Here is a 23,302-nt window from a genome sequence, read left to right on the forward strand (position 1 = left end):
TGTACGAGTATGTATGTTTATGGTATTGTTTGTAATACGCATTAGTTCAGTTTTTCAAATTTTTATTACATTTTTTTGCGTCTCATTGAGTCTTTAAGCCTATACCCGAACTACTATTCTTGCTAAAACCACATTCAGTCCTAACTGCAAGACGCAAGAGTTTCGCAGGCTTAGTCTTGTTCTTGCTTAAATCTTGCACGGTCAGTCTTGGTCTTGATAAAATTAGGCGGTCTTGGTTTTGGTCTTGCAAAAACGCAAGAACAAGACCAAGACCGATTTTGGGCAACACTAATATCGTGTATTTCCACCACCTGCATGAGGTTCTAAAATCCGTGTGATGTGCCTTTGTTCTGTTAGAATCCCGGCAATAACCACGAATTTCGTGTGTCCACCTGTCCAGAACATAACACTACCACCAGCGAAAGGAAGTATGGGACGAGCATGTGCTAGTTGTGCAGCTCTTGTTGGCTCTCGCCAAACACGAATTCGCCTTCTATCACTATATTAAACAGATTCTGGTCTCTTTTGAAAAAAGCAAAAAATTACAAAACTGTTGAGGGAGCTGTATGTGTTCTTGGGCACACTAGAGATGGTGCAAAACATGTCTAGCTGGGGAACTCTTATTGATCGACGAGTCCTCAAACCTGACTCTGAAATTCTTCTTCTTATCCGAACGATACTCTTAACTCCTGTAGCATAATTAAAGTTTCGTTTTGGGATGGTACCGACATAGAAGAATTTCTCCGAATGGAAATTCTGATATATCTATTCTGTTGTTTATTGGTAACTCGGGGTCCACCAGAGCTATTCTATTCTGCACTATTCTGTATAGAATTTTTCTCCAGAAACCCATTTTGACATTACGCTGAGAAACACACACTCTTTCCACCACAAACCGTTGTCAATTACCTTTTTCAACTAAAGCGATAATTCTTACACGGTCAAATTTAGAAATTAAATTACGATTCATTATAAATCACGTTTTCGCAAATTTTACCAAAATAAATTTTTCAAATGTTTACACCTTGGCAAAACCAGATCAATTAAATGGGTATTTAAATAAAATAAGATACCAAAAAAAGTACTAAATGTGTGTATTTTAAATGAAAAACGCATATTAAATATGTTGTCAGGATAAGAATTTATAAAAGTGTGAAAATCGTGAATACGAGGGGTGATGCATAACTTTTGAAACTATGTGTATTATTTTTGCCATCTTCAAACAACTGTGATATATACAGTTGCCATTCTCTTCTTATTTCGTTCTCATTTACAATAATTTTGTTGTTATTGCCAACTAGTACAGAAGGAATGTTTAGAACTCGTTTATTAAATATGTTTCTTATTTCTTGTCGTTCCTAGATATCACATCCTAAATTTCCTTGCACATTCGTCTCATCCATTTTTCAATACACCTTTGCGATGATGCCAGTAGACCCGCTGAGCTCTCTAGTTTAAAACAAGCCCTCATTCAAAACGATTACCGCCAATATCACATCGATAGGAGCAACCACAGATACCAATCTCCCCACTCGATCTCAATCCAAAGACTCAGACCCTCATCATACCAAAACTTTTCTTCCTTACATCAAAGGTGTCACTGACAAAATTCTTAAATAAAGACAATGTTTACCCCCCAACAAAAACTTTTATCTCTTGTCCGACCAAAGACAACATTCCAAATGAACAACACGGAGTTTATGAAATTCCTTAGACTGCCCCCGATCTTATATAGGTCAAACAAATCGTAGAAACCAAAATAGGATTTATGAACATTCCATTTCTGTTCGCAATTCCGATTCAATTTCAGCTCTAGGTCAACACCATCTTCATACAGGTCACAAAATTGATTTTGAAAACTCCAGAACCATAACCCCCATCCGCTTCTATAAACAAAGAATTATTCGAGAAGGCATAGAAATTGAAAAAAGGCCAAATTGTCTCAATAAAAGAGCTGACAGCATTCGGAAGCAGAAAATCCTACTATCAGAAATGTTCGCGCCAATCCCCAAGCCAACCTCTACCCAAACCACGTTAGCATCGACGGTATAAATTAACCTTCCACTGTTCCCAGTAGCAGTAATGCATTAGTTAGTGATCAGTGTAGTAGTGTCTGGGGGCTCGGAAACCCTGAGGAAGACATCAGAGAGGATGTCGAAAGCTCGGCGCAGTGATAACCGACGCGGTTCAACCCGAAACACTGTTGAGTTTAATATTAATTCTTGTAATACAGTATTAATCTTAGCTTTAGGTTTAATTGTACTAACCGCGGAAATTTTTCGGAACATAAACCTGGCAAATTAGAAAGAGATGTAAGGACTGCTTTGCATCAGTTTTCTCTGTCGCACTGAAGGAACGGGCTGGTATTGCAATGATCAGTCTATCTTGTATTATATGTCTATGGATATAGAGCATGGAGAAGAGTTGCCAGAGACAGGGGCGAATGGAGGATTGTTCTGAAGAAGGCTTTGGCTCATAAAGAGCTGTAACGCCACTGATGATGATGAGGGATATAATATAAGATGATGACGAATGACGATTCTAGTGAAGATGGCAGCGATAGTAACAAAGCTGTAATTTTAATTTTTCTTCTTTTAATGTTATCTTGTTTAATTCTGATTTTTACTGCCATACTTTTACCCTTTTACCTACTGTTATTAACATTATTTTCCTTAATTTGTTCATTTCTCTTATTTCATTGCATATCATAAGATATCTATTAACTACAGTAGAACCTCGATTATCCGGGCCAGCCCGGACCGAGCCTTCGCCGGATAATCGAAAACACGGATAATCCAAAGACCTCAATTTATTTTTTTAATAATTTATTTAGACAAATACATGTGTCAAACGAAGGACAAAAACGTGATACATACAACATACATGTAACAAAAAATAAAAGTACATACATATTATTATTTCTACATAATGTATATGCTATGAATAAACATTACATATTAAAAAAAAATCACTAATTTTGGTTTGTTTTGGAGCTTCGTAACTTCTACGCTTTATAATTTCCTTTATGTTTTTAAGCTGAAGTACATGAATGTCATCAGCTCCAGGCTGTTCTTCAAACTATTGAATAAGTACATTTACTGCATCCCTTGCTTCCCGATGACTTGTCTTAATGACGCAATCATTGTCAGCACAATTCTCATCATCATCACTACTTGTGTCAGAACTTTCTGTAAGATAATCGTCATTCATAATCTGATACCCTGTTTCTTGGCGATCACATTCTATCCATTCATGTATTTCGTTATTGTTCGTTTCTTCCAAACCTTTGATTTGTGAGGCTATAGATGCTATGTTTTCGACCGATAGCTCACCTTCATTTACGTGATTACCGTCTTCATCTTCCATATCTTCTAAGGTCATTATTTTATAAAATGATTTTTTAATATGATCCGTTTCCACTTAACTCCAAGCCCTAGCTACAGCATAAATTGCCTCTTTTAAATTTAGGCGTTTCCAAAATCCCACAATATCACATTTTCCCAACAATTGAAGCATAAGATCTTTCCTGTAAAGCCTTTTCATGGCCTCGATAACACCTTAATCCATTGGCTGGGCAATAGATGTTATATTCGGAGGAAAATATGCTACGAATATGTTCCCATCTGCTGACTTTAGTTGCTCTACATCAGGATGCGATGGCGCATTGTCCAGTAACAGTACAGCCTTTGGTGGAAGATTATTTTCTTGTAGATAAGCTCTAACTTGAGGTATAAATTTTTGGAAAAACCACTGTTTAAAAATTACACGATCCATCCAAGCTGCCTTTAGATTATAATAATCAACGGGCAGTGTTTTTATATTTTTAAAAGCTTTTTTTTAGATTTTTGGATTTTCCAATGACGGCTAACCTAAGCTTATGGGTTGCTGAGGCATTAGCACAGCATAAAAGTGTTATACGGTCTTTGCTTGATTTGAAACCTAAAAAAAAAATTATTTTGAAAAATACTTTATACGTAAAAAGAATTAAAGCTAACCTGGTGCACTAGTTTCTGAGCCTGCAACAAGGGTTCTTCTCGGCATTGCTTTCCAATAAAGCCCAGTTTCGTCTGCATTATACACTTGCTCAGGTTTTAGGTCGTGCTCCGTTATGAGATTTTCAAAATCGTAGCAAAATTCTATCATAGCTACATCATCAGCACTTAATTTCTCCCCTTGAACAGCTAATTCTCGTATTCCATGACGTTTTTTAAATCTGTAAAGCCAACCAGAAGATGCCGAGAAGGTGCCTTTAATTTTCAACTGCTCGTGAAACTTTTCAGCTTGCCTAGCACACATAGGTCCTGATATTGGAACCCCCATTGATATTTTCTGCAAGAACCACTTGGTCATAGCATCATCAAGTTCTCGAAACGTAGACCCTTTTAGAGATTTCCTGTCAGAAATTGCTTTTGCACTGTCCGCTTTAGCTACAAAGCTCTGTAATTCGGATTTTTTCTTCACAATGTCACGAACTATTTGTTTCCCAATATTATATGTTTTAGCCAACATAGCAACACTTATTTTATTTTCAAATTGTTTCAAAATTTCCATTTTTTGCCCAATAGTTAAAACATTGCGTTTACGCTTTTCATTAGCACCCGTACGCTGCATTTTGTGCGTCTGTTTACGTTCAACGAACGAATCGGTCAGCAGTTGACGAAAATACGAGAAAACTTGGGGATTCCCCGAAATGAATGTTTACACGGTGCTGCATTATTCAGCGATGAATGTTTACACGGTGCATTATTCAGCGTTCATGGGCGCCACCAACCTCTGGCCGTTAGCCACGGATAATCCGCGCACGGATGATCAATTTAATATGCGGCATGGAGAATCCACCGCCCGGATAATCGGGGTTCTACTGTATATAGATATAAATACGTATTAAATATATATATTTATTATCCAACCCTATTAAAATATTATACTTGAACTTTTTTGTACATTTTAGCGGATCCGCTCCTATATGGTTTTTTATTATAATAATACGGTAATGCGGTTGACAAAATCGACAGGGTCATCTCATCAGCGTCAGGCAAAATTTCTTATATGTTGACGGAAACTATAAAACAGCTAACTGGGCGACGAAAACTCCGTAAATTCTCTAAGGTCATCTCTGCGTCAATAGAATCAGTTCCTGGAAAATTTCGGCGGTGAATAGACACTTCTGGACTTCTCTAACGCACACGGGTAATTGACTCACAGCAATATGAAAATTTCTTCTGTTTGTAGACTTTTGTCTGCTGGAGCCACACTTCGTGATTATCTTCTTTGTGTACAGTTGCAGTCTTTGGCGTTTCACATTTAACAGGATGTTATATTCAACATTGGGTCTCCCTTTTTGAATATGGAGACTATAATTCCGAGACGCCATTCAAATAGCATTTGTGTCTGCTTCCAGTTTCCAGTAAGCAATTTGTGCAGTACCTCTTATTAGGCTTTCACCACTTTGTTTATTTAACTCTGATGTAATGTCTGACCATATTGATTTTCCATTTTGGAGTTTGTTGGACTCTATGGTCGTTTATGGCTTGGGGAGAAATTTCTATTATTTCATTATTGAACTTATTTAATCGTTCTTTGAAATTTTCTTTCTTTTCAGTACTTTATATGTGTTGAAAGTCTTTTAAAATTTGCTCCAAATAAAATTTGAAGAATGTTGGTGATTGAGTCACATACAACTCAAATGATAACACAAAATCCCTTAGAAAATAAGGTTGCATATTGTAAATAATTTAGAATAATACAAGTAATTAAATAGGATTTATTGTACAAAACTCTATTCTAAAATAAGACAATATCCAAATGATCTGTAATCTAAAGTACGGGGAAGCTGAATATTTATTTAACTATCAACAATATTATGAACATTCCATGGTTGCCCACGAATTGGAATTTTCATTAAAGGCAGGTACTTCAACCGGAGCAGAAGGTCCAGCTTCTGATGTCGAGGGTGCTGATGCTCCATTTTGGTCTGAGTTTGTGTTATTTTCTGTGGGGTTAGTTTCTTCCCAATTAATTTTGAATCGGGTTACTCTAGGTTCGGATGCTAGAATATTTCGGGTCACCTAAAATCAAAAGTAAAATGGTTATTTTTAATAATACATATAAACAATAAATATATATTCAAAAAAGTATTAACCTAAAATGAAGCTATTCACTGAAACTCGTACACCACTGACGCGACTATCTTGACGTTTGTGTAGTAATTTAATCATAAATGGCAATTTTACGTGTTCTATAAAAACACAGAATACCAGAAAATAACCACTACAGGCCACTAAATTCGAAATGTCAAAAAAATGTAATTTTCATTACAATAAATTGTGGCTTAATACCATATAAAAACATATTTAACTTAAAAATCGTGATTTAAAAATTAAGTTGCAAAAACACATTTAACTGGTTCATTTTCTTGTCAATCTACTGATTCTTGTGATACTGATGTTAACTACAATATATTTTTAATTTACCTCTAGGCGAAGTACTATTTTGTTAACAAATGCAATAGGTCAATATATCATTAACAAATTCAAATAGTCAAATACATTAATGTGGCTGATAGGATCAAGTTATTCAAAGTCATTAATTGAATAAAAAAAAAACTGGTTCATTCTATCACCTTTCACTGACCTTAATTATCTTTAATTTATAGAGATAACTACAAATTCATATATTAATTTTATATGAAACTTGGAAATTTTATAGAGTGCGCTTATGTGTCGCTTAATTAGGAATGATTTTTACCAATTATGTCGACATCGACGAACATTGATAAAAATAAGTCTTGAATTGAATTTTGTATACCCAACATGCTTACAATTTTTGCCGCAGAATTTTAGTTCATTGATAGCTTTGGGTTTCCCATGTGAGACATCTCAGCAATCCATTAATTCTTTTGGTATTTCAAAGATCACAGCCAAATGTAATTGGGGCCTGTCAATAATTAGTAAAACTTTATCTGATGTATTCTGTTTAGCTTTTCCATTTTTTCAATATCTTTATTGATTTGATGCCTCTTTCTTTAAGTTTTGTTTCTCTTCTTCCCGTTTTACTCGATATTCTTCAATATTGTTTACAGATCTGTTAATAATGATATGACTTATTGTTCTTTTTGTTCACTCGTTTGCATTCTATAAACAAATTGTTTACTGCCCTTAGAATACCTCATACAACACTTCCTCTGCTGCCTCGTGAAGTATGGTTTTCATAAAATCCCCTATTGTATCGAGATCATTGGGGCCTACCTTATGTATCCGTTAGTTTATGATATATCCATTTATGAAAGCTTAAAACGACAATACACATCAATTTATCAAGGTTCTATTTAAAAACGTATGGTTTAGTTGTATGAGAGCAGACGTATCAGATTTTAAATTACCAAATGTTTGTCTTTCAAGGTTAGATCATTTATTGTTTGGATAACCCGTCTGTAGGTAAATTTCTGGACATTTCGCTACACGACAGTAAGTCAAATATTCGTCATAATTTGGGGTAAAACGTGAATCCATCTAAATCACTCTGCAATAGTGCTTATGTGGTTAATGTTTTGAGTCATACAGGATTCTCGATTGATGCCTTATGGCAAACAGTGCAGGGTTGGTTTCAAATGGAGGATAAAAAAAAGTTAGTCTTCCTTATGGAAGCATTTGAGTCCTCAGCTTTGGAATTATATCCACTTAAACTGAAAGTGGCTGAAGTCAGTTCAGATTCTTGGACTTGGTAAAAGAGAGGTCACTTTTAGCATGCAATCATTAGTACAGAACTGTAGAGATCAAACGTAGGATGATTATCATTATTTCGTCATTATTGGAAAGGCATTTCCATGAAAATGTAAAACAAAAACTGATGATAAAATATTTTCAAGAGTTGGGATTGGATGCTAAAGACATAAGAGTTATCTCTAATGTGAATTGGAACCAGACAGGAACACCATCTTCAAAAACATAGCGAAACAGAAAATTTATTGATAAAAAAGGGAAGTAAAGTTCCAATGTTGTATCAACAATCTTCAGTGTCTTATAAATGATTTAACTCTCACAATTGAAGCTTTGGTTTTGAAAATAAATATCAAGAAGACAGAAACTGTTATTGTAGATGGAAATAATTACCTGAATGCAGAGATTTATGTAGTTGGAGAAGAAATCAAGCAAGTCAAGCAGTTGGAGGAGGAGTCTAGAAATACCTATTGAATGTTTATTTAAATTTAGCAAGATATGAATCAGACTAGCCTCCCTAATAGATGAGTCCCAATTAAAGTATAATATTATATTTGAACATCTTTGGTTTTATTGGTATATAAGAGCTTTAGGTCATCTTCACATTAGATAATCATAATAAGGGCCCCTGCATACTATCAATTTATTCACAACCAAACAGTTTAGTCGAATCGTGACAGTATTGTGATTTGTTCTTGACTAAACTATTTAGTTATGTAGGGTGCACACACTGTTGATAGTTGCATAGGAAACTTCAGTGTGTCATCATGTTGTCTAACAAAAGAGTACTTGCTTATACATTACTGTACATGGAAGGTAATGGAAAAAGGAAAAGAAAAGTATGTGTACATCCCACACTAAGCATTTACGAATGTTTAAGTTACATTACTTAAACATGTTTAAGTTACATTATTTAAACATCCTAGTATTTTATCATCAAAAATCTAATTTTTTAAGGGTTTTTACCCATGTATTTAGTGGCTTCAAACATGTAAAACTAGAAACCAATAATGATGGATAAGCCATTCAGAAAACATTTTGTGATGTAGGCTGATAGGGTTTTTATATTAATATAGCTTTTATAGAGAATTTTTTTTAAATAACAATTTTTGTGATTCATGGTATAGAGCCAGCTAGAGGAATTCATTTTTCTTGTGAAGAGGAAGAAATGTTATCAGGGGTTTAAATTTCTGTCAGTAATTGTCCCAACTTTTTCCCCAAAAGAGTCTAACCCATGGCAATACAAAAAGCAGGTTTAAAGAACTGTTTGATGTATTTTCGGTAATTAAACATCTGAATACTCTTTCGAATAACAATTGTCAGAAATCTGTTTAGTTGAGTGTTTGTGCAAGGCCTTAATCAAACATTTTTTTTTGTTTTATTATTCATTTTAAATAAAAATTGTATTTTGAAAACATCTAATCTAGAATTTTCCTTTCAATTACCTTTTTACTGAGATCAAGTTTTTCCCCTATGAATAATCATAAGAAATTATGTTCAGAAATAACTTTCATAGAAACTTCAATTTTCACACAATTTTAGTTAATATTTTTTAACCTGGTATCTAAAACATTTACAGCAAAATTTTCCAATCTTAAAGTGTACATGATATACTTAGTTCTTGCAGTTCATCATGCTAAGTTTTTACAACAATAAGTTGAATTCCTCATTAGGTATATAGCATTCCCCATTATCATATTATTTACCAATTTTGATAATATGTATATCATTATCAAAATTCCTATCTAACAATTAATATTCAATTCAAATTTCAAACAATATAGGATAAACAGTAAACAAGTCTAAACATGTTTGTATCACTTGTCATTCTGCTGATATTCAAACATTTGTTAAATACTCATCTAGTAAAATTTAATTTAATTCAATTCTACACTACCTTATCAAATTGTGGAGGACTAGGTAAATTTTCTTTAAGTTCTGGATCAGTATATTCATTATTAATAAAATACCCTACACGAATGAACTCCTGACTTCTATAAGAACATGTTAAAAGTACAACTGTAACACCAAGAGCATCATTTTCTGGAATACGTGAGACATTTGGAGGATCCGCCTTAAATCAATTAAAAAAATTAATGAAGGAATGTTACTTAAAGACTACATTGTTATATGTACTGCATCTAAATACACTTTGAATTTTGTTTTCAACAAAGAATACTCACTTGAAACACGAACATGTGTTTGCCTTCGGGTATAGGTCCTACAAAAACTGAATCTAAAGTTTGATCATAGTCTTCACTCTCAGCTGAACCTACATATATCATTTTCCATTCCAAATCTACAAATTACTTACATATATACATGTTCCACACATTATATTATTCATTAATTTACCTTCTCTAAGTTCTTCTATACACTCGAAAGTTATTTCGAACTGAAATGGGTTCAAGAAAGGACTAGGATTGTCCATTACGGTTATGTTACACAATTGGACCTTAGCCATTATATATTAGCACTGGTTAATATCCAATCCAACTTTCACAAATGTTATAAAAAAAATATAAAATATGAGTTTTTATTAAAACGACTCAATTACCTTGTTCAAAACTATCTTAAAAAAATCTGTGCAACAGCGTCAAAATTGTTTACCCGCCAGAATTTCTTTTCAAGTCTTCCTCTTTCTGTTTCAATTTTAATTTTGGTTGTATTGTATTTGGTCGTGTCATGTTTGACATAAGTTTCATGTCATGCTACAATGGTCATGACAGGTATAACCCCAAAACCACAAAACTTGAAAACAAAGAAGAATTTAAATTATTATTCTTTTCTTTTGAGAAAAATTATCTTTTAATTATAAATTTTTAATATCAATATATAAGAAAATGCAATATTTCTGAACTTCGATTTTTCCAAAATCATATTTATTATTATGCTTGGCACATTTTAAGTTGGAATGTTTTTCTTCTTTTTTCTGATTTGATTTAAACCAAACAAGCAATTTGCATTAGTTGAAGTAGAATTTGTCCTTAGACCATAAAGCTTTCCCAGTAACAGCTGTTTGTCCATTTGTCAGATAACATTTGTTTATCTCTTAAAAACTAATATTTACGCCATTTAAAATTCAAATTACTATTTATTGTACTTCTGACAAACTATACATCTCAGTTGCTTTTGGTAGTGGCACTTGCAGTTAATTCTCTCGTATAGTTTTCATCGGAGAGATTTGGATTAAGCAACCAACTATTTTCTAAAATCAAATTTAAATTTATCTATTATGTATTAAACAAACTATCTTCCCAATTTCAATGTATGTACGGCTGTGATAGCTTAAATAGTAAATAGTTCCTGTTAGTAATTTATTCATAGAAAATGGCTCTTATATACTTCATTTTTCTTGGACTAGCTTGTTTGGGAGCTAAAGGAGAGGAAGACAAACTTAATGGTGTTGTAGTGGTAAGTTCTTTTTTTGTTCAATCTGTTTCAAATCATTAACGCTGTGATTTTTAAAGATTTACAGACATGGTGATAGAACACCTGTTGATCCATACCCAAATGACCCCTACAAGAATATATCATACTGGCCTATTGGATTTGGACAACTTACAAATGTAAGTAGCATTGTAAATGAAATTTCTTTTACTATTTTCTAAGATATATTAAATATTTGCTTTTATCATAATATAGAATATCTATAAATATAAAGTTTTGTAAAAAACATTCTGGAGGTAAATATGCTGATTTTGCTGTAGGAACGTTTTTATATTTATTACTCATTTATATTTACAACAGATTATATATACATAAACAAAAGTTACATTTACATTTCATTAATATTAATGATATTATAATTCACAAAGGTTCTCATTTTTGCTGTTGCTATCCCCACATGTTCTCCAGCACTTTTCACCTCTGGGTTTTTTCATGTCAGATATGTCCTGATAAATGCTATAATTCTAATTTATGTTGTGAATAAAATTTCTTTATGAGAAAGTTTTTGTCTGATAGGTTTGTTTTCTATATAGTAACTAATTTTAACACCTCTCTTTATCTTCATTTAATGTCATTCTAATTAATGTATTTTTAGGCTTTATAACTTTTTAAATTGTTTTTTCATTTTAATTCTGTAACAATATATTGAGTTATTTAATGAATCAGAAATGTCAGTAACATTTTCAGAATATTTTTACTTCCAAGATGTCCTCCTATCATACCTCCTTCCAAACGAAAGATAATCGAATACTGAATGTTTTCATAATCTTAATTATTAAAAAAATTAAAAAACATTAAATCACTTGGTTTGAGACACAGGTAGATTGCACCATCGCCCTCCCTTAGATTTTCCTATGGTCCTACTACTACAAAACTATTTTAAATGTTTGCTGTTTAATAAATACAGTGACATGTCTTGCAGAATAGGATTTATTTTTTCTTCATCATTGTCATATACTAGATAAATTTATGTCTTTTTGGACTATTGTAGGCTTATTATTAATGAATATGATTCATTGATCAAGGTTCCACTTGCTGCAACGAATCTGTTTTTATAACAGTCACACATATGTTATACAATGTGTGCTCTAGGTATTTAATTGTCTTAATAAAATTTGGTAAACAACTATTTAATGTATTAAAGGATTTTTAAATCGTGGTGTTGATCTTAATATTCCTAGGATATATATTTTATATATCACTAGTCTGTCTCCTCTCTGGTTTCTCTCACCCAATCCCAACTTCCCAATGTACTCCTCATAACTTCCTTCACCGATTTTGGCATTGTAGTCGCTCATAATTACTGTGATTTCAACCTCTTTTCTTAATTTTGACACATCTTGTAGTTGTTCATAAAATGTTTCGATTTCTTCCTTAGTTTGTCAGCGATGGGGGCGTATATCTGTATTAAGTTTAGTTTGCCAATGGTTGACTGAAGATGAACCATGATTATTCTACCTGAGCAGGGTACAAAATTCAGTCAGTAAAGAGTTACTGGTTTCCCTGTTTGACAGTTTGACATTTTCGTGAGTTTGGCCATCAGGTTTCACTTAGTCCTAATACTTGGATATTTAGTCTATCCATTAAGGATACAACATTCTTCAGTTTCGCTGGTTGATACAGACTTCTAATGTTGATTTTCTTGAGAAAACAGATAATGCGGTAGTTTTCTGTTGCTTTTCACACCGCAGTACTACAACCATTCAAACTGTCACAAACCTAGTCACACCTGTTGAATTCCAACAACAAGCCAGTAGATCAAGCAAGTTAGTAAAAAATAAGCCTTTTTTTCGTCACAACTATATAGATGAGTTTTACAAATGAAATGTCTAGTATGAGATAGTACAAAAAGATTCGTATATTGGGATTCATCAACTTTTTAGTAGAACTATTTTTAAATAAACAAATAAAACGCCAAACTCATTATTTTGCTTATAACTTAAAAACTTGTCTATTTAGAGATTTGAACTTTTTCAACAAAAAAAAAAAAGATACACAAAATGAGATATGTTAAATTACAATCGGTTAATAAACAAAAAAGTTGTTGCAAAATGAACAACAAAATCGTTGTTTTTGAATATTATTAATAACATTTTTATTATTCATTAAAATTTGTTTAAATGTACCTGAATTTGAGGGTCATATCATCTTTGAATTGTGTGCAAAAGATGGCCAGGTCAGATTAATAGTTTTTGCGAAATTTAATTTGTTTATAACTATTGTTTATAAATAGCAATTTAATACTGTTTATATAATTATGTTTTAAATAAATAAATAAATAAAACAATAAAAAGCGTCTTAAGTAAAGGTTTGTACATCCCATAGTTATCAGCTGCATTTGTTTTGGATAATTTTTCAATGAAAATATGATAAGTGAGTTGATTTTGAAACAAGTGAGTCAAATGTTTTCTATAAAAAAAATTATAATTACATTAATGTTATTAAATTTATAAATGATATCTCAAGAACGGACTGGAATCAAATATATGGTATTTTAGATACAAATATTGCTTTTAATATTTCTTTAATTTTTTTTTATGTATCATTTTGACATAAACTTCCCTATTATAACTAAAAAGTTCAAACCAAATAGTAATAAATGGGTTAATAATGAGGTGAGACAATCAAGTTATGAACTGAAAAATTTGCATGCATTATCTAGAGCATTTCCTGTTGTGTGATTATTATAAGCATAAAAAAAGAGATCTTCAACAGCTTCTAAATTCAATCAAAACATGCCGCTACCAAAATATAATAAACACATTTGATAATCCTTCTACAAGTGCTTGAAAAATTATATCTGGTTTTTCATAACGTAAAAACAATGTAAGTAACAGAACGCTATCAAACAGAGGTAACATAATTACAGATTCAGTAGAAATACCCAATACTTTAAACTTGTTATTAAAAAATATTCCATTAGAAGCAATTGTAACCATCTCAAAAAAAGCTGATAGTACATACATATGTAACAAGACTGTTTTGGATGACCAACTTCTTCTTCATCCGTATACTACATTAGAATTACACGAATTATTAAATCAAAAACTAAAAAACAAAAAATTTCAAGGCTTTGATGAAATCCCTGGGTTTTTACTAAAAAAGATAGTTTCTTTTATAACATTGCCATTAACATATTTAGTTCATTTATCATTTTCAAATGGCAACTTTCCAAACTATATAAAAACTGGAAAGGTGCTTAAAAAAGTTGACCCTAAAGAAGTGAATAATTACTGTTGGATAACAATTTCTTGTGGTTTTTCAGAAATCTTTGAATACAGCTTTTTACAAAGACTTATTCATTTTTACAGATAAATAATGTTATTGTTAGTAACCAACATGGTTTTCAGTCTAAAAAGTCTACAAATAAAGCAATTCACTTTTTTTATGATACTAAACTGTTTTTATAAATTTAATTTATTAACTTTATTTATTATAAAATATTCTACACTTTACGAGTTTATTTACATACATTTATTTATTTAAACTACATAGAAACACTTAAATATTAATTTATTTACAATTTATTTAAGATATTCACATCGGTTAATTTATTAATCGACACTTGTTTCAGACTGTCCTTTTAAGTCTCAAATCGTCCGTTATATACTTGATTTGTCTATCTAGAAGTTTCTGCCTGCTTCTTTCACCTTCGGTCGGAACGAAGACAAATTCTTCGACCCTTATCTGGAAAGTTCCAATCGCAGTTCCAAACCCGTGTTCCCCTCTTATACCTGCGATTAATATGTTTACAGCTTATATGTTTTACAGATAATATGTTTACAGCTTAGGGTATGAGTCACATTTATCGTCACAATACTCTCAAAAGTTTAATAGATGCAGGAGAAAGTTCTGTTGAGATATTTTGTGATCTCAGCAGGGCCTTCGACTGTGTTAATCACGAAATTTTAATTTATAAATGAAAAAATATGGGTATTCAAGGGCGTTCATTGAATGGGTTAACATCTTATTTAACTGCGCGTCGGCAATACGTCAGCTTTACCGAGAAAGGCAAAAAATCAAATACAAGTCATAAATATCCGAGAAAGGCAAAAAATCAAATACAAGTCATAAATATAACCATCTTGATATTAATATAGGTGTACCACAAGGCTCAATTTTAGCACCCATTCTATTTCTTATTTACGTAAAAGATGTCACGGTTAACTCAGATGGATATTTTACAATATTTGCAGAAAATATCCTGTAACAATTACCTATTATTGAATACCCAAAAAACTGTTTTCATGCAGTTTCATAATAGGCAACAATGTGTTAACCCAATTAATTTGAATATAAATAGTAATGGCATTGAAAACATTTTATCAGTAAAGTTCCTAGGACTTCATATAGATGAAGGGACGTAGGTCTTTTTTTCTAAAAGTTTTGTTTTTTAACCAGCTTTCCGAATATTTTTTTGCCATTTAATTTGAACTAAATTCTACGGACTTCTTGTTAATGTTTATAAGCTTAAAAGTCTATGTATATTAAATCATAGCAGTATATGTCTTAACGAAGGAAATAAGTGCTGGATTATTGAGATCCATTCATTCAAATTATCTGGACCAGTCTTAGAAATTAGTTCACTTTCAAAAAATCTTATGAACAAACTAAATTTAGCAAAATTATTCTACCCATCTGTCCCATCTTTTGCACCCAATTCAAACACAATAAAACCCTCAGTTCAGGTACATTTAAACAAATTTTAATAAACAATAAAAAAGTTATTAACAATATACAAAAACAGCGATCTTGTTGTTCATTTTGCAATAGCTTTTTTGTTTATTAACCGATTTTAATTTAGCATATCTCATTTTGTGTATCTTTTTTTCTGAAAAGTTGTCTTTTGATCAAATTTCTAAATAGACAAGATTTAAGTTATGAGCAAAATAATGAGTTTGAAGTTTTGGTTGTTTATTTACAAATAGTTCTAAAAAATTGATGAATCCCTAGATGAGAGTCTTTTTGTAATATCTAATACTACACCTTTCAACTGTCAAACCCGTCCATACAGTTGTGTCGATTAAAAAACTAACTGAATTTGCCTCCAGTGCAAGATAGTTTCTTTTGCGCCTTGTCTCGGTACTGGTGATCGCTTCTGCCCTTCACCAGAGATTTTAGGACTAGGAGAAATTTATATGGAGAGGTAGGATATATAGGGTTATGGGTCATAGTTTCACGTGCCGCTAACCCCTGAAGTAGGTATATTTTCACCGGGCTCGTGGAAAGTACCTACCCGCTACTTGGTTACATTACATTTGGAATATACATGAAAGTTCTGATTATGGCGGCACCACACTTCACTATGTGTTATTCGTTATGCGCCATATTCGGCCGTATAAGACTAAGTGTGGAGAGTACATTCGTCAATTATTGGCTTTATTCGCACGCATAAGCAAATACCCGAATAGCAAATACGCCTATCCGTCCACTTGTCGATTTTTTGACGCACTTCAAAGGACATGAGTAAGCCGAATGTATAGGTCTGTTCCTTTGTTTTCTGGTGTAACACTAGTTCTAAAAAAGTGTAAAAGAGTGCTACTAAGTCGTTCCTTTGAAAGGTGTAGTGTTACACCACTCTGTTCCTTTGAAAAGTGTAGCGAAAAAAGTGTCGATAAATCTACACCTGCTTCTGAGAGGGTTACACTAGTCTTGCGCAGTATCATTCAACCGAGTTTAATAACTGTTGAAAAAATATCTTTTTCTTTTTAGTTTAATTTCAGTTTAAAACCTTTAAAAAGCTTTTGTTAATTTTAAAAACTAAAGAACCTACAAATTGTAATTTAGTTTAATTTTGTTGTTTTTTTTTTAATTGAGTTGATAATTTTATTTCATCTCTTATTTTTATAAATATTTTAAAAAAGATTCCTAGTTATTCATAATGAAGTAGTTAGAAATAAATTAAAGAAGGAAAATCGAAAGTAGAAGAAAACAAAACAAAAACATCTAAAGATACACAAGTATTTTTACTTCATAGTAAAATATCCTGACTTTGAGTAACCGCAACTCAAAGGTTAACTATACTAGAAGGTTCCTTTGTTTAGTGACTTCTTCTTTAAGTGCCGTCTCCCGATCGGAGGTTGGATATCATCATCACTATCTTTACTCTATCTACTGCTGCTCTGAAGAGTTCTATAGAACTGCATTTAAACCAGCCCCATAAATTATTCAATCATGACACTCTCCTTCTTTCTATACTCCTTCCTCCTCTTATCTTTCCCTGTATTGTCAGCCTTAGTAGTTCGTATCGTTGTCCCCTCATTACGTGTCTCAAATATTGTAACTTTCTTATTTTTATTGTGTTTAGTATTTCGCATTCTTTGCCCATTCCTCGCAATACTTCCGTGTTAGTTTTCTTCTGTGTCCATGCTATTCTAAGCATCCTCCTGTAACACCACATTTCAAAGGACTGTAACTTATTTATGTGTTCTTGCTTTAATGTCCAGCATTCAAGTCCATATTGCAGTATCAAAAACACGTAGCATCTCAGTGCTCTTACTCTCAGTTCTAATCTAATGTCTTTGTTGCAGAGAATTGTTTTCATTTTTACAAACGCATTTCTTGCTATTTCTATCCTGGCTCTTATTTCAGTTGTTTGATCATTATTGTCTGAAATCCAGGTTCCTAGGTATTTGTATTTATCAACCCTTTCTATCGGTACATTTCCCAAATGTATGTTTTGTTCCCAAATTTGTTTTCTTTGTTATTATCAGTGACACAACTTGTTTAGTGACACAACCATGATTTTCTTTTGACACTACCAGTGTAGCCTATATTAAACTGCACCCGTAAGTGCTACACTAGAAAACAAAGGAACTAAGGAACAGACCTTATGTGTCGAGTGCCCACACTTCGCTCGCACCGGTGGCGGTGGTTGTATCGCTCTTTATCTTAACCTAACTTTATTGTAATTCTCGTTGTTCTTAAAGCATTAGTTCGATAAATTTGTGTGTTTATATACAACTATCGTACCGATTAGGTAGATACGCTTTCATTTGTGGTGTACCTACTGTGAAAGGGAGTGGACAAATAAAAAGGTAATGAGATTTCTAGATTTATACCAGATGCAGCCTCATAAAATTCTCATTTTATACAAATTAACTCTAACTGATAATACAGCAAAAATATTCTAAATAAAGTAAGTAATTAAAAAGAGTATGGAGAACTCTAGTGCAGTTTACCGTGCCTTTTACTATAACGAAAGGATTTCTGCGAATTCCATTAATCGTTTAGAGGTGTAAGTTGGTTGAATGTACTTTAGTAGTCCAGTCGTCAAAGCTTTGACACCTAAAAATCGTACGAACAAGCTGAATTTTGCCGAGAATATCAATTTTGGGACTGTAAAAAGATGTAAAAAGGTTTACCACTTTTACCCCCGGGCTTCCCTCTAAAACCCGACTCATAGAGGGATAAAAATTTAAAAAATCGATTTACCAAGAACCTCTACGCCGTAATAAGACATTTTCCAAATAAAAAAGTGTAGCTGGGATGACTTTGAATAAAAATGTTAATTATCACTTTTTCTGTAGAATTAATCGTTCTCTCAGAAACAACGTCAGTTGCGCGCGCGAAATCAATATAAAATAAAATGTCTATCAAGTGGACGGTAAAAATTCGATATCTTTTGATCAGAGTATCCTATCGACAAAAATCAAAATACGTTTTAAAGGTGAATAGTCCATCTTTCTTTTGCAATTTTTGTATTTTGCCGCAAATGAAGTCAGTTTCTATAAATCTGTTCAATAAATAAACGTTGCGCGATTTGTGCCATTTTTTACAATTCTCGTGAGACCAATAAAATTTATCACTATAATTGAACGGTCATAGTGAAATTTCGATTTTTAGAGACTAATTTTCAAAATCTATAACATGAAATTAAAATTTTCAGTTGTGGCAACAAAATCAGGCATTTGCAATATGACTAGAAAACGCAGAATTTAACTTTTACATTACAAATGGTCGCACGTCACAGGAAATGCCTCCAAGAAGATGGTTTTGAGTGTAATTTTTAGCAGAAGATGGGTAATTTTAAAAAACATACTATTGTTTGTTTTTTAACCAGGAGCAGTAATTCAAATTTATCGCGCCGTAATACTTGTTTGTAATTGGTCCAACCGCATGCAAGTTTACTCCACTGAATTATGACATTTTGACACTAATGACATTTATAAAATTTTAAAATTTAAAATTATATCGACGATTTTTTTGTATTTTCCGCGTTATTCCTTTAATCTTTAGATTTTTTGTTTGTATTTATATAAAAAACAGTTCTTTTCAGAACTATTGAGCGACGTATTACTGTTATTAAGATAACAATATGGATTCAATGCCAAGTACTAGTTGTAATCATCCTTCTCCACCTAAAAAACGCCGAGTAGATATGGGTCATTTATCATCAAATGAAAAACAATGCATTATAAACATGTACAAACAAATAAAAATTGATAATCCTGGAATGAAAATAACACCCATGGTAGCAAAAATAAAACAGGTTAGTTTTGCAGAATACTAATTGTTAAAATCAAGACTTACTAAAGTACTGTGCTAATTTTAGGTGTTGCGAATTCAATTATTTACGGAACAATTAAGGAATATAAGCAGACTGGAACAGTAATATGTCCTAAAAATATTTTGGGTCGAGCTTCTATTCTTGCAACATACGATGAAAGAGTTAAAACAAAAAATATATATTGGAAGTGAATTGGAAAAAATTATTATTCAAACATAAACAAAGTTAGGTTAGAATCGACGTGTGAGGTTGTCCGATACTGATTACTGGATTATTGCAATGCCGAGATAATCAACCAAAAAGAAGATGTATTTGGTGACTTTCCTAGTAACTTTCTTGTGTGTGAATCTGTCTTTTTAGTTTGCTCCTCCTGGTTAAAAAACAAACCATAGTTTAATTGAAAAAGAGCAGTTTTAAATGTTTTAACAGCTTTTATCACTACAGCTGTTTCGGCTGATTGCCTTTCTCAAGTGATCTATTTTTGGCATGCGTTTACACTTTATAGTCTCCAATGAAATAGGTTGAGGAGGGGAGAACTGTTTGTCTCAAGTTGGTCATTCAGAATTATATCTGTGTTTTTTAATTTATTGATTTCCATAGATTCTAACAAAGATAGCTTAAGGCCTTTATTTTGAATGTGAAGAATTTTAAATTCGTCATTAAAAGAATGATTATGATCTAGAAGGTGAAGTGCGTATGTAGAATCTGTTTTTCTATTATTGAAAGCCCTTTTATGTTCTGCTATTCGTTTATTAAAATTTCTACCAGTTTGGCCGATGTAAGTTTTTGGGCAGTCGCCACATTTAAGTTTGTACAGACCACTGTGTAAGTGTTTTTTATTTTTGCTCTTGTTGTTTTTAATATATTTGCCTAGGTTGTTAAACCAAAAACTTACATCGGACAAACTGGTAGAAATTTTAATAAACGAATAGCAGAACATAAAAGGGCTTTCAATAATAGAAAAACAGATTCTACATACGCACTTCACCTTCTAGATCATAACCATTCTTTTAATGACAAATTTCAAATTCTTCATATGTAAAATAAAGACCCTAAGCTATCTTTGTTAGAGTCTGTGGAAATTAACAAATTAAAAACACAGATATAATTCTGAATGACCAACTTGAGACAAACAGTTCTCCCCTCCTCAACCTATTTCATTAGATATTATAAAGTGTAAACGCATGCCAAAAATAGATCACTTGAGAAAGGCAATCAGCCGAAACAGCTGTAGTGATAAGAGTATAAAATAAATTTTGTGGAAGTTTTGAAAACAAAGTTTTCAGTGTTTTATTGTTACATAAAATGAATTTCCATCAAGTAACGGTCGAATCCATCAAATATTTAAAATGCCTCACATTTGTTGCCAAAACTCTAAACTAAAGGCCATGTTATAGGTTTTAAAGATTAGGCTCTAGTTATCGAAACTCCATAGTGGCCGGTTAATAAAAGGAATAAATTGTATTGATCCCATGAGAATCATAAAAATTGGCAAAAATTTATTTGCGGCCAAATAAAAAAATTGCGTACAAAAGCTGCATTCTTTACCTTTAAAACGCATCCTGATTTTTGTCGATAGGATATTCGGATCAAAAGATATCGAATTTTTACCGTCGAGCTGATACAAATTTTATTGAACATTCATTTCGCGCGCGTAACTGACATTTAAAATTGTCGATCGCTTCAAGCGTTGTTTCTGAGAGGACGGTTCATTCTACACAAAAAATGCTAATAAACATTTTTGTTCAAAATTAACTTGGCTAAATTTTTTATTTTAAGTATTTTTTTCTACGGAATACAGATTCTTGGTAAATCGATTTTTTTCCGTTTCCCCCTTGTAGAGGAGATCGGTTTTTAAGAGAAAGCCCGAGGGTAAAAGTGGTAAACCTTTCCTTCATCTTTTTTGGCGTTCTAAAATTGACATTCTCGGCAAAATTCAGCTTGTTCGTATGATTTTTAGAGGTTCAGTGGCATTTTCGTCTCTGACGACTGGAGTATAGATATACTGCATTAATTTGTCTCCCGTTTATTTCATTCTAATCACGCACATTTAAACACGTTTTGAAATTAGACTTAGATAATCTTTGTTTATTACAGAAAGGAAAACAACAGCACTTCCAACTGGGACAATGGTTTAGAGATAGATATGACGGATATTTGCCAAGAAACTATTTCGTAGATGATATTTATGTGATGTCATCAGATTACGACAGAACTCTTATGTCAGCCGAAGCAAATCTGGCTGGCCTGTATCCACCTGTAAAAACGCAAACGTGGGAACCGAAACTTAAATGGCAGCCGATTCCAGTACATTCCAGTCCTAGAAATCAAGATGCACTGGTAGCTGGCCAGAAACCGTGTGCTAAATATGACCTGTTGTTGAAACAACTTTATAAAACGCCGTATTTTAGAAATATGAGCCATACCAATCATGATCTATTTGCTTATTTGACGAGATATACTGGACATTTAGTGGCAGATTTGAAAGAGGTTCAATACTTGTATAGTAATCTATATATAGAAAGTTTGTTCAACTATACTCTACCGCCATGGACCTCCAAAGTTTTTCCCGGTAAATTAAAGTCCTTAGCTAGTTTAGGCTTTGCAGTGGAGACTTGGACGCCTGAAATGGCTAGGTTCAAAACAGGCCCTATCTTTAACTATATAACGAGCTATTTTAAAAATAGGACTTCAAAAAATCCAACCTCTACAAAATTTGTAGTATTTTCCGCTCATGATACGAATATTGCCAATGTGCTTAACTCCATGGGAGCTTTTGACCCTCACTGTCCTCCTTATACAAGTACCATTTTGTTCGAGTTGTGGAGAAGTGCTCGTGGTGAGGACTATATAAACATTTTGTACAAGAATAGTACCGAACCGCGACCAATAGCTTTAAAAAATTGTCGTCTTAATTGTAGCCTGTCTGATTTTGTTGAAATTTTAAAACCTATTACCATAACTCTAGACCAATGGGAGAAAGAGTGCGTAGTTAGATGGGATTTCGTTTGGCCTTTGACATTCCAATGGAATATTATCCTGATATGTTCATTGATAACAGTCATTTTGCTGTTATCGGCAGTGATAGTAGGTGTTCGGAAATCTAGAAAAGAATGTGATAATAATTATATACAGTTGCCGAATGAAGAGTACGCCTAGTCGATTAATTTTAGGAAAATTGATAGTTTTGAATTGATTGGTAAATTTATTGGACTGAACTGTGTAGTATTTAAATAAAATATTGAAAAATGTTGTAACTTTAGGTTAGTACTGACATTGCGGCGATATGACCAGACTTAAGGTAAAAATGGGTAATTACGGTTATTTACAAACGAATGGGTTTTTAAATTTCTTTATTGTGTACACGTTATTGTAAACATAAATTTAAATGTATTAATAAATCTGCAACGAGAACATTATAGTTTTATGAAACAGTATGATAAATTAATCGTGTTTTTTTAAAAGTCACGTAGAATAAATTTGCGGGAAAACATAAAAAAAACTGTTCATAAATCCAACCTCAAGAATTATTTGTTTGTTGCCATATACCGATATGACAAGTTTTCAGCTACCGTATACCTTATTCAGTATGTGGAACAAAGATAACACTTAATTGTTTGAATAG

The 23,302-nt window shown here is 32.4% G+C and overlaps 2 protein-coding genes across 2 annotated transcripts; one reads left to right on the forward strand and one right to left on the reverse strand.

Moving 5' to 3' along the window:
* Positions 1-5,746: 5,746 nt before the first annotated feature.
* asf1 (histone chaperone asf1) lies at positions 5,747-10,381 on the reverse strand. Its single transcript, XM_072525525.1, has 4 exons — positions 10,074-10,381; positions 9,902-10,017; positions 9,616-9,792; positions 5,747-6,068 (listed from the first exon to the last, which is right to left on the reverse strand). The coding sequence occupies exons 1-4, from the start codon at positions 10,180-10,182 to the stop codon at positions 5,862-5,864; spliced, it is 609 nt and encodes a 202-aa protein (XP_072381626.1). The 5' UTR covers positions 10,183-10,381; the 3' UTR covers positions 5,747-5,861.
* A 316-nt stretch (positions 10,382-10,697) lies between these two features.
* LOC140436581 (prostatic acid phosphatase-like) lies at positions 10,698-22,927 on the forward strand. The gene is made up of 3 exons (XM_072525524.1): positions 10,698-11,132; positions 11,189-11,287; positions 21,775-22,927. Exons 1-3 carry the CDS (start codon positions 11,049-11,051, stop codon positions 22,834-22,836), a joined length of 1,245 nt encoding a protein of 414 aa, XP_072381625.1. The 5' UTR covers positions 10,698-11,048; the 3' UTR covers positions 22,837-22,927.
* Positions 22,928-23,302: the final 375 nt, after the last annotated feature.

This window comes from Diabrotica undecimpunctata, chromosome 3 (genome assembly GCF_040954645.1).
Source record: "Diabrotica undecimpunctata isolate CICGRU chromosome 3, icDiaUnde3, whole genome shotgun sequence".
Classification (NCBI taxonomy): Eukaryota; Metazoa; Arthropoda; class Insecta; order Coleoptera; family Chrysomelidae; genus Diabrotica; species Diabrotica undecimpunctata.

Bases quoted from the DNA above. Each gene is read 5' to 3' on its own strand.
- asf1 (XM_072525525.1), bottom strand. From the start codon at position 10,182: ATGGCTAAGGTCCAATTGTGTAACATAACCGTAATGGACAATCCTAGT. The intron at 9,793-9,901 runs GTGAGTATTCTT...AATTGATTTAAG, and splicing joins AACACATGTTCGTGTTTCAA to GCGGATCCTCCAAATGTCTC. The intron at 6,069-9,615 runs GTAGTGTAGAAT...TTTTGATTTTAG, and splicing joins GTCCTCCACAATTTGATAAG to GTGACCCGAAATATTCTAGC.
- LOC140436581 (XM_072525524.1), top strand. From the start codon at position 11,049: ATGGCTCTTATATACTTCATTTTTCTTGGACTAGCTTGTTTGGGAGCT. The intron at 11,133-11,188 runs GTAAGTTCTTTT...TGATTTTTAAAG, and splicing joins AACTTAATGGTGTTGTAGTG to ATTTACAGACATGGTGATAG. The intron at 11,288-21,774 runs GTAAGTAGCATT...TGTTTATTACAG, and splicing joins GATTTGGACAACTTACAAAT to AAAGGAAAACAACAGCACTT.